At 49.5% G+C, this 15,573-nt stretch overlaps 1 protein-coding gene and 1 long non-coding RNA gene across 3 annotated transcripts; one reads left to right on the forward strand and one right to left on the reverse strand.

Moving 5' to 3' along the window:
• Nucleotides 1-829: 829 nt before the first annotated feature.
• On the reverse strand, nucleotides 830-11,463 carry LOC138989863 (uncharacterized). Of its 2 annotated transcripts, XR_011465987.1 has the most exons (4): nucleotides 10,186-11,463; nucleotides 9,997-10,080; nucleotides 6,719-8,736; nucleotides 830-5,407 (listed from the first exon to the last, which is right to left on the reverse strand). It is a non-coding gene; the product is annotated as an uncharacterized lncRNA (long non-coding RNA). The 2 variants fall into 2 exon arrangements; XR_011465986.1 differs by having other exon boundaries at nucleotides 830-8,736.
• Nucleotides 11,464-11,605: 142 nt separating this feature from the next.
• On the forward strand, nucleotides 11,606-14,851 carry ID2 (inhibitor of DNA binding 2). Its single transcript, XM_005905515.3, has 4 exons — nucleotides 11,606-11,668; nucleotides 12,213-12,900; nucleotides 13,221-13,284; nucleotides 14,085-14,851. The coding sequence occupies exons 2-3, from the start codon at nucleotides 12,553-12,555 to the stop codon at nucleotides 13,275-13,277; spliced, it is 405 nt and encodes a 134-aa protein (XP_005905577.1). The 5' UTR covers nucleotides 11,606-11,668; nucleotides 12,213-12,552; the 3' UTR covers nucleotides 13,278-13,284; nucleotides 14,085-14,851.
• The last annotated feature ends 722 nt before the right edge of the window (nucleotides 14,852-15,573 follow it).

Here is a 15,573-nt window from a genome sequence, read left to right on the forward strand (position 1 = left end):
AAAGTAATGCTCGAAATTCTCCAAGCCAGGCTTCAGCAATACATGAACCGTGAACTTCCAGATGTTCAAGCTGGTTTTAGAAAAGGCAGAGGAACCAGAGATCAAATTGCCAACATCCGCTGGATCATGGAAAAAGCAAGAGAGTTCCAGAAAAACATCTACTTCTGCTTTATTGACTATGCCAAAGCCTTTGACTGTGTGGATCACAATAAACTGTGGGAAATTCTGAAAGAGATGGGAATACCAGACCACCTGATCTGCCTCTTGAGAAATCTGTATGCAGGTCAGGAAGCAACAGTTAGAACTGGACATGGAACAACAGACTGGTTCCAAATAGGAAAAGGAGTACATCAAGGCTGTATATTGTCACCCTGCTTATTCAACTTATATGCAGAGTACATCATGAGAAACGCTGGACTGGAAGAAACATAAGCTGGAATCAAGATTGCCGGGAGAAATATCAATCACCTCAGATATGCAGATGACACCACCCTTATGGCAGAAAGTGAAGAGGAACTCAAAAGCCTCTTGATGAAAGTGAAAGTGGAGAGTGAAAAAGTTGGCTTAAAGCTCAACATTCAGAAAGTGAAGATCATGGCATCTGGTTCCATCACTTCATGGGAAATAGATGGGGAAACAGTGGAAACAGTGTCAGACTTTATTTTTCTGGGCTCCAAAATCACTACAGATGGTGACTGCAGCCATGAAATTAAAAGATGCTTACTCCTTGGAAGGAAAGTTATGACCAACCTAGATAGCATATTGAAAAGCAGAGACATTACTCTGCCAACAAAGGTTCGTCTAGTCAAAGCTATGGTTTTTCCAGTGGTCATGTATGGATGTGAGAGTTGGACTGTGAAGAAGGCTGAGTGCTGAAGAATTGATGCTTTTGAACTGTGGTGTTGGAGAAGACTCTTGAGAGTCCCTTGGACTGCAAGGAGATCCAACAGGTCCATTCTGAAGGAGATCAGCCCTGGGATTTCTTTGGAAGGAATGATGCTAAAGCTGAAACTCCAGTACTTTGGCCACCTCATGCGAAGAGTTGACTCCTTGGAAAAGACTCTGATGCTGGGAGGGATTGGGGGCAAGAGGAGAAGGGGACGACAGAGGATGAGATGGCTGGATGGCATCACTGACTCGATGGACATGAGTCTGAGTGAACTCCGGGAGTTGGTGATGGACAGGGAGGCCTGGCGTGCTTCGATTCATGGGGTTGCAAAAGTCGGACACAACTGAGCGACTGAACTGAACTGAAGTGGAAAGTAGTGACCTCAAAAGCTATCGGTGAAGGACAAGCTAAATAACTTTCAGGGACCACTGCAAAGTAAAAGTGCAGCACCCCCACCTCATTCAAACAGCAGAAAAAAGACTTCTTCTTGTCTTCTACATCTCTCTCTACTTGTCATCAAGGTTCATTTGTGATTTAATGGCATTCTCTTGATCACAAGGATACTTAGGCAAATAAAGACACAGGTGCCCAGGGCCCTGGTATTCAACTCAGCATGCGGGCCACACTCACCCATTCTGAGCCTTTCTGCCCCCAGTCCTAGGTTTCGGCGAACAGAGGAGCAGTGTTGGGTCAGCAAGAGGCAGGGAACAAGTGGCAAGAACCCAGGGAGGTAGGAAGATGGGACCCCAACATGGTCCAGGCACCAACCCCCAGTACATACTCCATTTTCCCATCAAAAGTATCACTCAGAAAACACAACTGAAAGAATGGTTCAGACTCTCAAGATAACACCCGCAGAACATTAACCCCCAGGCATGGGCCCCCTGAGCTAGGCGCCCAGCAGACACGCAACTGGGGCTGGATCCGCCAAGGACAGATGATAGAGCCGGAGTGACAGCAGCATGGGAGGGGAACGATCCCTCCAGCTTGTCCAGCTAGCCAGGACCCAGACAGTGCTAGTGGAACGAATCAGACTCCACTGAAAAGAATTCTAAGCAATTCTTACAGCCAAGGGCGAGGACAGTACTCATGTATACTGGAGACTCGACAACCATCAGACGTAAGGATGCCTCTACACTCCTGCTGTCAGGGCCTGACTGGGCTTGATGAAAACAACAGTTAAATCATATTTTTTATTTTTTTTTAAATCCAGGACTTGATGAAATAATGTACCTGGGAAAGCACTTGCAAATCCAAACAATAAAGAAATGTGAATAGTTTTCTTCAAACAGAGACCACTGCTTCATGTTCTCTATTTCATTAAATGATAAACATTTGGTACTTCTATTCCAGGCAAGATGGAGTAGATGTACTTCTCCTCATTCCTCCTGCCAAGGAGAGCTAAGAACCCTGGAGATCAGCGATAAAACAGACATCGGGAGACTCTGAGAGGCGAAGAGAAGGGCAGACTAGCTGCTGACTCTGGGGGCCAAGGAAGGACATGGTGATGTTTTCCCTGGGTTTTCTTTGTGCTTCTTATATCCTGGATCAGGAGCTGGGGAAGTAGGTATCCAGAAGCATCAATGGACATGGAAAAAGAAAAAGAAAAGCCTGTACTTTCAGGCAGCAGATCAGGAACGAGGCAGCCTGGTAAGACAGCAAACTTCAGACAATAATTATGAGACTCGAAAGAAGCACCACAGATAGAGGGGAGGCACCAACTCCACCCCCATCACAAAGGCCGAGTGGAGAGCCTGCATCTCAGCCTCCCATCACGACAGGGTGGTAATACAGATGGTGGGGTGGGGAGTAGCGGTGTTCCTCGGCAAGCAGCCCCCTCAAGAGTGTCAACAGAGATCACATGGGAGCCTGGACTCTCACCCCCACCCAGCAGTAATCAGGCCCTGCTCCCCCTCCCCACAGGCTGGTCTCCGCAGGAGTTGGGTGGGGAGCTGGGGCATTCACACCCTTCCGGAAGCAAGAGGACTTCACCCTCCCCCAACCCTTCCCCTTTGCCCCCAGCCAGGGTAGTGGCAGCAGAGACTTGCTCTCACAGAAGATGTACATAAGATCCAGAGTTTCATAACACCCAAAAAGTCCAGGTTTCAAACAAACATCACTCTTCTTTCTAAGAAACAGGAAAAGCTTAATTGAATGAGAAAAGAATACAGTTGCCAACACTGAGTTGACATGATGTTGGAGTTAACTATTAAGGATTTTATAGCAGCCACACACACAAAAAAATGTCTTTCAAGGAGCAATTCTGAATACTCTCCAAAAAGTGGAAGAAATAGAAAATCTCAGTAAAGAAATAAAAGATATAGACAAGAACCAAATGGAAAATTCCAAAATGAAAAGTACAATAGCCAAAGCAAAACACTCACTGCTGCTGCTGCTAAGTCGCTTCATTCGTGTCCGACTCTGTGCAACCCCGTAAACGGCAGCCCACCAGGCTCCCCTGTCCCTGGGATTCTCCAGGCAAGAACACTGGAGTGGGTTGCCATTTCCTTCTCCAATGCATGAAAGTGAAAAGTGAAAGTGAAGTCGCTCAGTCGTGTCCGACTCTCAGCGACCCCGTGGACTGCAGCCTACCAGGCTCCTCTGTCCATGGGATTTTCCAGGCAAGAGTACTGGAGTGGGTTGCCAGTGCCTTCTAAAACATTCACTGGATGTGTTCAAAAAGCAAAATGGAGAAAACAGTGAAAAGAATTGGTGAACTTGAACATCAGGTCAGTTCAGTTGCTCAGTCACTCTTTGTGACCCAATGGACTGCAGCACACCAGGCCTCCCTGTCCATTACCAACTCTTGGAGCTTGCTCAAATTCATGTCCATCGAGTTGGTAATGCCATCCCACCATCTCATCCCCCTTCTCCTCCCACCTTCAATTTTTCCCAGCATCAAGGTCTTTTCCAGTAAGTCAGTTCTTCACATCGGGTGGCCAAAGTAGAAAACTTGATGATAGAAAAATAGAAATAATCCAATTTGACCATTAGAAAAAGTAGACCACCGCCCCCCCCCAACACACACAAGGACAGCCTCACAAACCTGTGGGACTATAAGAAATGATCTAACATTCTTGTCATCAGAGCCCCAGAAGGAGAGGAGAAGGAGGGAGGGGCTGATAAAGTATGTTAAGAAATAATGGCTGAAAATTTTTCTAATTTGGCAAAAGACTTAAACTACAGAGTCAAGAAGCTGAGACACCTATAAAATGGAAAAACAAAGAAATCCTTGCCAAGATACATCATGGACATGTTTCTGAAAACTGAAGACATAAAGAACAGGGAGAAAAAGCATCTTATTTACAAAGGAAAAAACAATTTGAGAAACAGCAGATTTCTCATTAGAAACCAGAGGCTAGAGTAAAGTGGCATAGCATGTCAAATGCGGAAAGAATTCTATCCCAGAAGTCTGCTGCTGCTGCTAAGTCGCTTCAGTCGTGTCCGACTCTATGCGACCCCATAGACAGCAGCCAACCAGGCTCCCCCGTCCCTGGTATTCTCCAGGCAAGAACACTGGAGTGGGTTAGCCCAGAAGTCTAGATCCAGCAAAAACATCTATCAGGAATCAAGAAGATAAAAAGACCTTCTCAGATGCAGGAAAACTGAGAGAGCTTGTCACCAGCAGACCTACCCTTAAACAATGTCTAAAGGATGCCCTTGAACAAGAAAGGAAATAATAAAAGAAAGCATATTGGAAGGACTTCCCTGATGGTCCAGTGGCTAAGACTCCATGCTCCCAACGGAGGAGGCCTGGGTTTGATCCCTGGTCAGGGAGTTAGATCCCACGTGCCACGACTAAGACCAAATGAATATTTTAAAAAGGACATCCTTGGCGGTCCAGTGGTTGGGAGTCCACCTGCCAATGTGGGGGGCACAGGTTTGATCCCTAGTCCAGGAAGACTCCACATGTCTCGGAGCAGCTGAGCCCACGTGCCACAACTACTGAAGCACATGCCCCTAAAGCCCATGCTCTGCCCAAGAAAAGCCACTGCAGTGAGAAGCCCATGCACCGCAACTGGAGAGTAGTCCGCACTTGCAGCTGCTAAATAAAGTCCACGTGCTGCAACGAAGACCCAGCACAGCCAACAAATAAATTTAAAAAAAAAATTTTTTTTTAATTTCCTTCTAAAAGAAAGAATATTGGAACATCAGGAAGGAAGAACAAACAAGGGAGAAAGTAAAGATGGGGGTAAATGCAACACACCCCTTGTCTTCCTTGTCTTCTTCGGCTTTCCAAAAACAAATGCACGGGTCCTCAAGAGGCAAACCGCACCTGCCGCAGGACTGATTTCACAGATTACCTGTCATTCCATCAGTGTGGAACCCGCACCACCTGCATCCATGTCTCCTCAGCGTTTCCTTGGCCGCTCACCAAACCCAGTTAAGCAGAATCTCTAGAGATGTGGGCCCCAGGACTCTGCCTGTAAAGGTTACCCGCACTAAGAAGTGAAGTCCTCAGACCTGAGGTGAACTTCTGTCAGTAGAGAGTCAGGCTCAGTCCCTCAGTGTTAATACCTGAGGAAGGGGAAAGCAAAGTGTTTTATAAATTCCCTGCAGGACTGGAACCAATTTCAAGGTTAAAGAAGTAATTGACATCCCACCTGGGGTCAAGGTCACACACCTCTGGATCATCATAGGTACTGTTCTAGGGAGTGTGGGCTCACAGAGGCGTCTGTCCTCCTTCTATGCCTCGGCTTCGTCTGTAAAATGGAGGCAGCATCTGCCTCTCCTAACTCATGGGGGCAAAGTGAACAGCAAAACAGGCAAGCTGTGATGAGCTTGTAAACGATTGTTCTTACTCAGTGTGAATGATTAACCTCCCCTTAGAGAGGGCTATCACTAGAAAACAAGCTCATGGTTACCAGGGGATAAGGGGGTTAGAAGGATAAAACTGAGAGATTGGGACTGACAGATACACAGTACTATATATATACTAGATAACTAAAAAAAAAAAAAAACCTACTGTAGGAGAAGGAAATGGCAACCCACTCCAGTATTCTTGCCTGGAGAATCCCCATGGACAGAGAAGCTTGGTGGGCTACAGTCCATGGGGTCGAAAAAAACATACAGGACTAAGTGATTAACACACACATACATGCACACACACATACATAACAGAAGAAAATGAAAATAAAGACTTAAAAGAAACCTACTATATAGCACAGGGAACTCTACTCAATACTGGGTAATGGCCTATATGGAAAAGAATCTTTAAAAAAGAGTGGATACATACATATGTATAACTGATTCACTTTGCTGTACACTTGAAACTCACACAGCATTGTAAATCAGTTGTGTGTGTGTGTGTGTGCATGCCGGAGCTCAGTTGCTAAATGGTGTCTGACTCTTGCAACCTCATGGACTGTAGCCCACCAGGCTCCTGTGTCCATGGGACTCTCCAGGCAAGAATACTGGAGTGGGTTGCCATTTCCTTTTCCAGATCTTGTCCTCCAGCTATCTAACCAGGTCTCCTGCCTGACTCTCCTGCATTAGCAGGCAGATTCTTTACCACTGAGCCACCTGGGAAGCCCCATAAATCAAATGTACTCCAATAAAAATTTTAAAATAAAGAGGGTCATCACGGTTCCCTTTTTGCTTTGAAATGTAATGTATCTGTGCTCTTCCCAAAGACTCCAGGAAAGGCAGAAATGGTTAAGATGAAATGGACCACTTAATTCAACCTGGATGATGGGCAGCATTGGCATCGAAACAGATGAGGGTCCTGACATCAGCAGCACTGGGAAGACAGCGTGAGCACCACCGGGCTGAGGGTGGATGCCCAGGACTGCTCCTCCCGGGGCGCCCCCACAGGTTCCCAGCACTCACCTCCCTGAAAATGCAGCCCTAGATCCTGTCACCTCCTCTGGACAGGGACAGCAATGACACATGACAGGGGTCAGAGGGCTTGCAGAACCTTGGGCTATTTCCAGTTGAGAGAAGGTCCTTTTTAGGGAAGAGGGATGGTAGAACCTGGAAGTAAAAGCCCCAAGGCAAGGACTTGGGGGTGGGGGACACAGAAGGCTGTCAAAGTATTTTAAAATAAAGCGTCTCCACCAGCCGGCTAGAGCGGCCAGCGATCAGTTACCCGCACTGGCGCCTCCTGGGTACCTCCCCGGGTCGGGAAAAGGCAGCGGCCAAAGAGCCGCGGGCGCAGGACACGTGTCCGCCGAGCGCGCCCTGGCCCCGGCCGGAGCCCCTGACCTGTCGGCGGGACAGGGCGGCAGGGCGCGGCGGGGTGGCCATCCGGGCCGAGCGCGCACGTGGTGCGGGGCAGGCGGGTCCCTCCCCTCTGAAGTCATGGACTTGGCTCACAGTACCGTGGCCAGCGCGCCAATGTGGCTTCGGCCAAAAAGGAGGAAAAAAAAAAAGCGCACAATGTGTTTCTTGTTAAGAGACTCGTAAGCGGGGCCTTGGGTTTTGCTTTGAGGGCCGTATTATAATATTAAGATGCAGCCTGATTCCGGACAAGCCCGCCCTTGTCGCTGGCTGGAGAGGGTTACCGCGGTTTCCCACGGACGCCGGGAGGCAGCCCGGCGGCCGCGGCGCTGCATGCCGCGAGGGTTGGCTCACGGTGGGCGGCGGCCCGGGGTCCGAGCGGTGACCCGGGCTCCCCGCGGGGGTCGGACCCCCGCGACGCGCGCCTCGGGGCGGAGCAGACTCGGCGACGCCAGTCCCGCGCCCGCCAGCTCGCGGGCGGCCCGGGGTTGTTTTCCGAGCCCTTATCTCTCGCTCAAGTTAATTTTCTTTTTTAATTTGGTGACCGGAACAAAAGTCACAGGAAAATCCTTTGTGAAAGCCAAACGCGGCCACAAATCTGGGCACTTCACAGCGTTTGTAACTAAATATTTGCCGTGCTGGTAGTTAAATCGGCTCCTCCGCCAAACTTTCCAAACTTTGCTTTCTTTGAACGGGGCTGAAAGGTGATCTCCCTACAAGGAGATCAGACGGTTGAAAGAAATTGGATTTAGCACGCCGTTTTTCCTGGTGCTCTTGAGATCTCTGGGCAAACAGGACCGTGCGCGAATCCTAGAAGGAATTAGGGCCGGGGTGGGGGTGGCGCGGGGGAGGGATGTCCGCTAAGCCACGGTAGTAGCTGAAGTGCTTTGTTAATGCAATTTATTAGCTGTGCGCGACGAGAAGTAAGAGGTTAGGCAGGTCTTCAAAACTACCCAAAGGGAGAAAAATAAACATCCCCTTGTTTGCTTTTCGTGGTTTGATTCATTTTCTTCCCCTCTCGTTGCCCCTCATCTAAGGCTGTTTTAAACCCAAATTCGGTTATCTGGTTTCAGAGTGAGGGCTCCCTCTTGCCAAGGTATTAAATAAACAAGCAAAGCAAAAAACTTGAATCCTTATGTAACCCAGATGCTGTTTCCTCGAAAACCACAACAAACTCTGCTAAACCAGATAACCGGATCGGGAACAGTCGTGTGTCCCCACCCCACCCCCACCCCCAGGGTCCGCCGAGGACAGTCGTGTTCAGGACCTCCTCTCCAGGGCACACGATAAATAATTGCTGCTAACACTCTAAGCCGCGGATGCGCACCCCGAGGGATCCGGATACCATAAACTGTCCGGGAATGTTGGCATCTGGTTCTTAAAATGGAACTTTCCCTAGAGATAAAGCCAGGACCGAGGCGGCGTCTGCGTCCTCGGGCCCACTTGGATGTTTTCTGGCCTCTTGATGTTCGCAGCTGAAAGCGCAGCTCTGGAAAGAGGCGACGTCTGCCCGGCTTTGTAGTGTTAATGAGGACGCAGACGCGGGTCGGCCGCGCGCAGAGATTGGGAGCCGCGGGAACCGGCTGCCCATCCTCCAGCCTCCCGGAGGGCGAGGGGAGGGGGCCGTCCTGGGAGGGAAAAAAAAATCTGATTTTTTTTTCTTTAGGGCAACCTCCCAAGGTTCCGAGGATGGGCAGTATGTGGGGGCGGGAGGGAGGGGGGCCCTTCAAAGGTATTTTGGGGGAGTCCAGCTCCTCCTCGTGAGGATCCCAAGGAATAAATCACTTTTGCCCTCCACTGAGACAGTCACTTTCTCCCCATCCGCCCTCCCCTCGCGCCGGCCCCACCCTGAGCGTCTCGGTTGCAAAAACAAAATAAAGCAAAACCTTTTGCTTTGGCAACCTCTAAGCCACATGACGCCTCCTCTGCACAAGGAAGATTTCTTTCTTCTCCCTCTCCTGGCTTTTATTGTGTGTATTTTTTTTTTTTCTCTCCCAACCAGCCCCCCTTTTCTTTTCTTCTCGGTCCTCCTTCCTTGCCCCAAATCGCTGGAAACTTAAGACGCGCGGCGGCTGCAGGTGCGCGCAGGCCGAGCGGCGGGGCTGGGGCGCGCCGGGGCCAGCCGGGCCTCGCAGGCATTGATCAGCTGGGCGCGCGCGCTGAGTGACGGCGCGGTTGCCATGGCAGCCGCCTGAGCGGCGCCGCGAGGACAAGGCGGCCGGGCGGCGTGAATGGGCGGCGTCACGCGCCTGGCGCCAGAGAGTCTGCTCCCGGGCTCCGGCCCCGGCCCCGCCGCGGCCCGGCCCGCGCGCCGCTGCCGCCGCCGCCGCGCATTCATCACCTGTCAGGGCTCGCTCGGGGGGTCACGGGCGGGATGGACACAGCTGGGAGAACAAAACCGGGGGGAAGAGAGGCGAGCGCTCCCCAGCGCGCCAGATGTGCCGGGAGGACCTTGAGACACCCCCTCCTCCGCACCCCACCTCCGCCTTCCCGCAGGCTCCTCCCGCCCCCAGTTGCATCACGCGGGGCGGGGGATGGGGGTTGGAATTGCAAAGGCCGTCCGGCCAGCCTGGCGCGCCCGGCCCGGAGCTGCTTCTCATTACCGCGAGGGGCCAGTCGCGCTGGGAGCCGGCGGCGGCCGGGCCGGGGTGGAGACCGAGGGAGTGAAGCCCTGGAACCAGGTTAGGCGACCTTCCCGGGCCGGCGTGTGACTTTAAGTGGGGGAGGTGGGGGGCATGCATCTCCACCCACCCCCCCACCGGAAACCATTCACACCTTCCCACCACCCACGGATCTAGCAGAACCAGGGCCCATCTGTAGCTTTAGAGGCCTCAAATTTAAGCCCACGGAGACACCAATGGACAGATTTTTTTTTTTTTGTAACTCACCTCACCGTTTTCCCGATGAAAACATAATTTTAAAGGTAATGGCGTATTGGGCTTGCTGAGACAGAACGTACTAGGAACTCAGGCCTTTAAAAAAAAAAAATCATGAACTTACCCTCATAGTCCCCTTAAGTTGATCTTTAAATGAATGTAGAACTGGTTGGCCTGCCAGTCGAATCGAATTCCACTCACCCAGGCTGACTGGACTCTGACATGGCCGATAGAGGAAGAAACACCAGAACACTTTCACCATATTTAGCAGTTTTACTGCATCAGGGTACACACACGAGCCTGGGAGAAGGCAGTGCCTTCATCAACTTTGCGAGTGTGCAAAGTAATCCCGCACAACGCTCATTAGGAAGCAGCCCGGAGCCCGGCTGGAGGGATAATGAGGCTGGCACGGATGTTAACATACGGTGTCCTTGGAAAAAGCTAGGAATGCGTCAGTATCTCAGAGCTGCAATGTCCAAGAATCACAAGTAATAATTTGAGAATCCCAAAGATGTTTGTTTACATTGGCTATTATTGTAAAATAGTCAAAGTATAACATCATGAACCAAAATAGTGTCAAAACAAAATCTGTTCCACTGTGGCACGTATGTGACAGAAACACATGCACGCAAAGTACATCAAAAGGTTCGAACTGTGGGGACTCAGGATGAAATCATTTCCAGACTTAATAGCAGAGGAGAGGTGGGGACTCCACTGCTGTTCGCAAAGAAGTCTCAGGCAGCATTTGCTGGGCAGGCCCTGAGCAGATTTCTCTGCTGGTCAGGAAACCATCACCTCCATCCTCCCACCTGAGGTCGCTGGATTTTCGGTAGGTGATATCTACCCTAGCGCCACCAACTTTTCCTCCCTCGAGAGCAGCTGTAGTGCAGGCACATGTTTGTAGTTGTTGTCCAGGACCAGACCGGCTGGTCCACCAGCTGAGGAATTAATCATTAATTGAAGAAAAATATACTGTTTACCCATTATTAAGCTTTACTTTTTCTCCAGTTCTGCCCTCCTTTTCCTTCTTAAAGGCCAAAGAGATGCAGATTGAGATAAAGTAAAAGACACTTAAAAATAGAATGCTTTTTCAGACTTCCTAGTTTATTGTATTCTAGAAAAATGATTTTCAAAACACACAACTAATTTACTGTAGTCTTCCCTTAAGTTAGAATTATGTGTGAATTCACTGAAAAGGATTTGAGTAAATAACTGCAAACCGTTTTTTATTTAGACCTCAGGAATGAGTTCTTAAAAGATTTCTAGAAAGAAAATTTTTTAAAAAGTTGAGGGCGGGGACACAACCTGAAGCTGCCTCCAGTACTAGTGCTGAGAAGATTCCCATCCTGGTACCTGATAGATTTTTTTTTAAACAGTGTGAAGATATTGACCATGGCTAGGGCCACCTACCTGTACAGAACTTTAAAAATACAGCAGGCGCTGAAATGTGACACCAGAAATCATGATGTGTACATAGCTAGTCACCTTCCTTTGCCACCGACACTGCAGAGCGGACCAGCAGCCTCTCAAGGGTAGTGTATGTAAATACAGCTTCAATATGCAAATACTCCTAATGATTTCCGATTAATAGCTTTATTATAATAGCCCTTCCCAGTGCTAGAGAAGGAACCCAGGAAGGGTCCCGCACGTCTCGGAGCTCCTTAGCGATCAGCACGGTTATCCAGTAAGTACTCATTTCACAGAGTTTACAATACTGCCTTCTACGTTGCTCCGGGTTGCACGATCCCACACTTAAACCTGTCGTTGAAATGCGCGCGCGTGGGTGTTTTGGGGTTTGTTTTTACAAAGCTTTTCCTGATCTTAAGAGGCCGATCTCAATCTACAAACATCAGTTGTCGATGGCAAACTTATTTGCGTTTTCCCTTTTTTCGGAAATGCTTTCTATAACGTCTTGATAACTTTCCGGGAGGCGCGGGGAACCGTGGTGGCTTTCCCCCTCTGCCGTGCAGATCCCGTCGCGGGTGCTGTGATCTTAGTGATGCTGAAAGCCTAGAGGTGTAGCAGCCTCCGTCGGGGGGCACCTTTAGGGGGAGGGTCCCGCCTAGTGATCGGGATTGGAATTGGGGTGCACGCTTACGTTCCCGGGGTGTCCCCGCCCCCACCGCGTCCGCGCCCCCCTGCTCCCGGTGTTCGGCCCTCTCCCGGCCCCTGCCCACCCCCAGGTCCCCCTGGGCCCGGCGCTCACTGTACTCTATTTACCACCTCAGCTGGGCTGGCGCCCGTTCCGCCCACCCCCACGGCGATTGGCTGCGAACGCGGAAGGACGGAGCTCTCCCCTCGCGCCCGCGCCTGCCAATGGGCGCGCCCGCCCGGCCTGATGGACGCACCGCCTTCCACCAATGAGGGCGCGGGGAAGCCGGGTCGTGTGGCCCCGGCGAGCGCGTATAAAAGCCGCCGGGCCGGGCTCCCCGCTTCATTCTGAGCCGAGCGCGGTGCCGAGCGTAGCGAGCTTCGCAGGAGGCGGCGGCAGCGACGGCGGCGGCCTGAGCTTCGGGGCAGCCCGCTTCCCTCCTCCCAATCGCTTCGCTTCCCTTCCCCGCGGTCAGCATGAAAGCCTTCAGTCCAGTGAGGTCCGTTAGGAAAAACAGCCTTTCGGACCACGGCCTGGGCATCTCCCGGAGCAAAACCCCGGTGGACGACCCGATGAGCCTGCTGTACAACATGAACGACTGCTACTCCAAGCTCAAGGAGCTGGTGCCCAGCATCCCGCAAAACAAGAAGGTGAGCAAGATGGAAATCCTGCAGCACGTCATCGACTACATCTTGGACTTGCAGATCGCGCTGGACTCGCACCCCACCATCGTTAGCCTGCACCACCAGCGACCCGGACAGAGCCAGGCGTCCAGGACGCCGCTCACCACCCTCAACACCGACATCAGCATCCTGTCCTTGCAGGTAAGACCCGCTCCCCCCAGCGATGCTCGGGTAGAGCCGTTGTCAGGCGGCGGGCCCTAGTCGCTCACTTACAGATAGGCTAATAACTTTATCATCACTATCCCTGTTACTGTCATTTAAAACAAAAACAAATCTGCTGTGCAAAGAGTCGTGTGCGTGAAATTGTTAAGTTATGACATATTAATGCCTCCGAGTCTGAATTCAGTATAAACGTGGGTTATTGGAACTTGCTGTTCAAAATAAAACTATTTTTTTTTTAAGGTTCTTTCTCCTTAAGGTTGTCTAACGTCTTGTGCCTTCCCCCCCCCTTTCTCTCGCAGGCTTCTGAATTCCCTTCTGAGTTAATGTCAAATGACAGCAAAGCTCTCTGTGGCTGAATAAATGGTGAGTGTCTGCTTGTGTCCCCCGTTGGTTAACTGGCGCTTGGAGAGTGTGTGTGCGCGCGTGGGTACTTGCGTATCTGTAAAATTTGGGGGTTTGGTAAATGAACGTGTACTGCGTTGGGTTGCACGTAGTACATTGTTTACGCGTCCTAGACATGAAGAGTCATCTAGCTCCTGTTACTCAAAATCCCAGAACGTTTTCCTTAAAAAAAAAAAAAAGAAAGAAAAAGAAAAAAATCAATGCCTGTAACTCACTCCCAAGGTGGTGAAGGAGAATACCTACTGGCTTCTCGTGCGCCTGTAACATGCCCCGGCTGTTTTCTGCTATTGCTCTGGTACTATGAGGTACTAACCTCCATATAATTAATCTTATCACCGCAAATTCCATAGGGATCCTCCTTCCCCAAAACTCCAGCCCCTTCGGATCGGCCAGCTGAGCATTGCTACCCTGTGTCTCAGACCCTGTGATGTGGGATTCCGACTTCCCTATCTGTTAACTAAAGGGCTGTTTTCAATCAAATAATTGTTACAAGAAGCAGACTGGCGCCTGTGAGCACTGCCGTTGGAGATCCAAATAGGAGATTGCGTTGGGAAGTTTTCCCCGGAGCCTCTGCTATTTTAATGTTTAATTTGCGCTGTCCAGGCCGAGTGTGTGCGCTGCATCTGGACGCCAGGGTTTGCCCAATGTTTGAGTGTTTGGTTAAATGTTCAAACTGCGGCTTCCTCCTGGCGCCAGTCTGCCTGACTCTGCCCTTAGGGTAAAACCTCCTAAACAGTCCTTTCTCTCTCGATCTCTTGCAGGTGTTCATGACTTTTTTTTTCCCTTTGCACAACAACAACAACAAATCCACAGGCTCTTTTAAGGCGCTGAACTTATTTTTCAACCATTTCACAAGGAGGACAACAAGTCAAATGGACCTTTTAAAAAAAAAAAATGGAAGGAAAACTTAAGAATGATCAACTTCCCCAGGGTGTTTTCTGACCTGGACTGTGATATTAGTTATTTATGAAAAAGACTTTTAAATGCCCTTTCTGCAGTTGGAAGGTTTTCTTTATATACTATTCCCACCATGGGGAGCGAAAACGTTAAAATCACAAGGAATTGCCCAATTTAAGCAGACTTTGCCTTTTTTCAAAGGTGGAGCGTGAATACCAGAAGGATCAGTATTCAGTTACTTAAATGAAGTCTTTTGGTCAGAAATTACCTTTTTTGACACAAGCCTACTGAATGCTGTGTATATATTTATATATAAATATATATATATATTGAGTGAAACCTTGTGAACTCTTTAATTAGAGTTTTCTTGTATAGTGGCAGAAATGTACATTTCTGCATACAAAGTGTAATGTACTTATTCATGCTAAACTTTTTATAAAAGTTTAGTTGTAAACTTAACCCTTTTATACAAAATAAATCAAGTGTGTTTATTGAATGGTGATTGCCTGCTTTATTTCAGAGGACCAGTGCTTTGATTTTTATTATGCTATGTTATAACTGAACCCAAATAAATACAAGTTCAAATTTATGTAGACTGTATAAGATTATAATAAAACATGTCTGAAGTCAATGCCTGAATTCTGAATGATTTTTAAGATTCTGTCTCTGTCTCGCCATTTTATTTAATCCCTCCTCCTTCATCACTTCTACCACCCCTAAGTCTTGGAATCTGCAGTTCAGAGAAGGCCCTTATCAGATAGATGTGTGGTCAGGGCTAGCACTCTGGGGCAAAGGGCTGCTGCTGCTTTTTAGGGAAGCTGACTGTGCTGGGGAGTCTATAGACCCAGAAGTTTCTCTTAGTCTGTCAAGAAAAAAGTAGTTCTGTGCCTTGGGGTGGGGTTTCCAACCCAAGAGTTACTGTGGTGAGGACTCCTAGCACTTTAGATGTGGAATCTGGATGACGACCTGTCGAGTGGATAAGACACTTCTGCAGCAAATGAAACTGCTGTTAATCAGGAAAGAACAGAATCCACAGAATTTCTGAACCTGATTTTAAGATTTAGAGGTGGGGCAAAAAAAAAAAAAAAAACAACCCTCCATGCTACTCCTAAGGCCACTTCGCCCTGGGGATGAAGCTGTAATATGGCCGCGAGCTTCCTCCTGCACCTGTAGCTCACCCAGCCTGGGGAGGAGGCTTGGGCCCTGCCCGGGCTCCGAGACAGGTTTCTGTTTAAATCTTTAAATCGCCCTTCACCCTGGACTGCGCAGGGAAGGAGAGAGAGGGAACCACAGGGAAGGATCCAAGTGCTGTGTCCACCGCATCCCTCACGTGGCAACGTTGGGACTTGGCTT

Source organism: Bos mutus, chromosome 11 (genome assembly GCF_027580195.1).
Source record: "Bos mutus isolate GX-2022 chromosome 11, NWIPB_WYAK_1.1, whole genome shotgun sequence".
Taxonomy (NCBI): domain Eukaryota; kingdom Metazoa; phylum Chordata; class Mammalia; order Artiodactyla; family Bovidae; genus Bos; species Bos mutus.

Bases quoted from the DNA above. Each gene is read 5' to 3' on its own strand.
- ID2 (XM_005905515.3), top strand. From the start codon at position 12,553: ATGAAAGCCTTCAGTCCAGTGAGGTCCGTTAGGAAAAACAGCCTTTCG. The intron at 12,901-13,220 runs GTAAGACCCGCT...TTTCTCTCGCAG, and splicing joins TCAGCATCCTGTCCTTGCAG to GCTTCTGAATTCCCTTCTGA.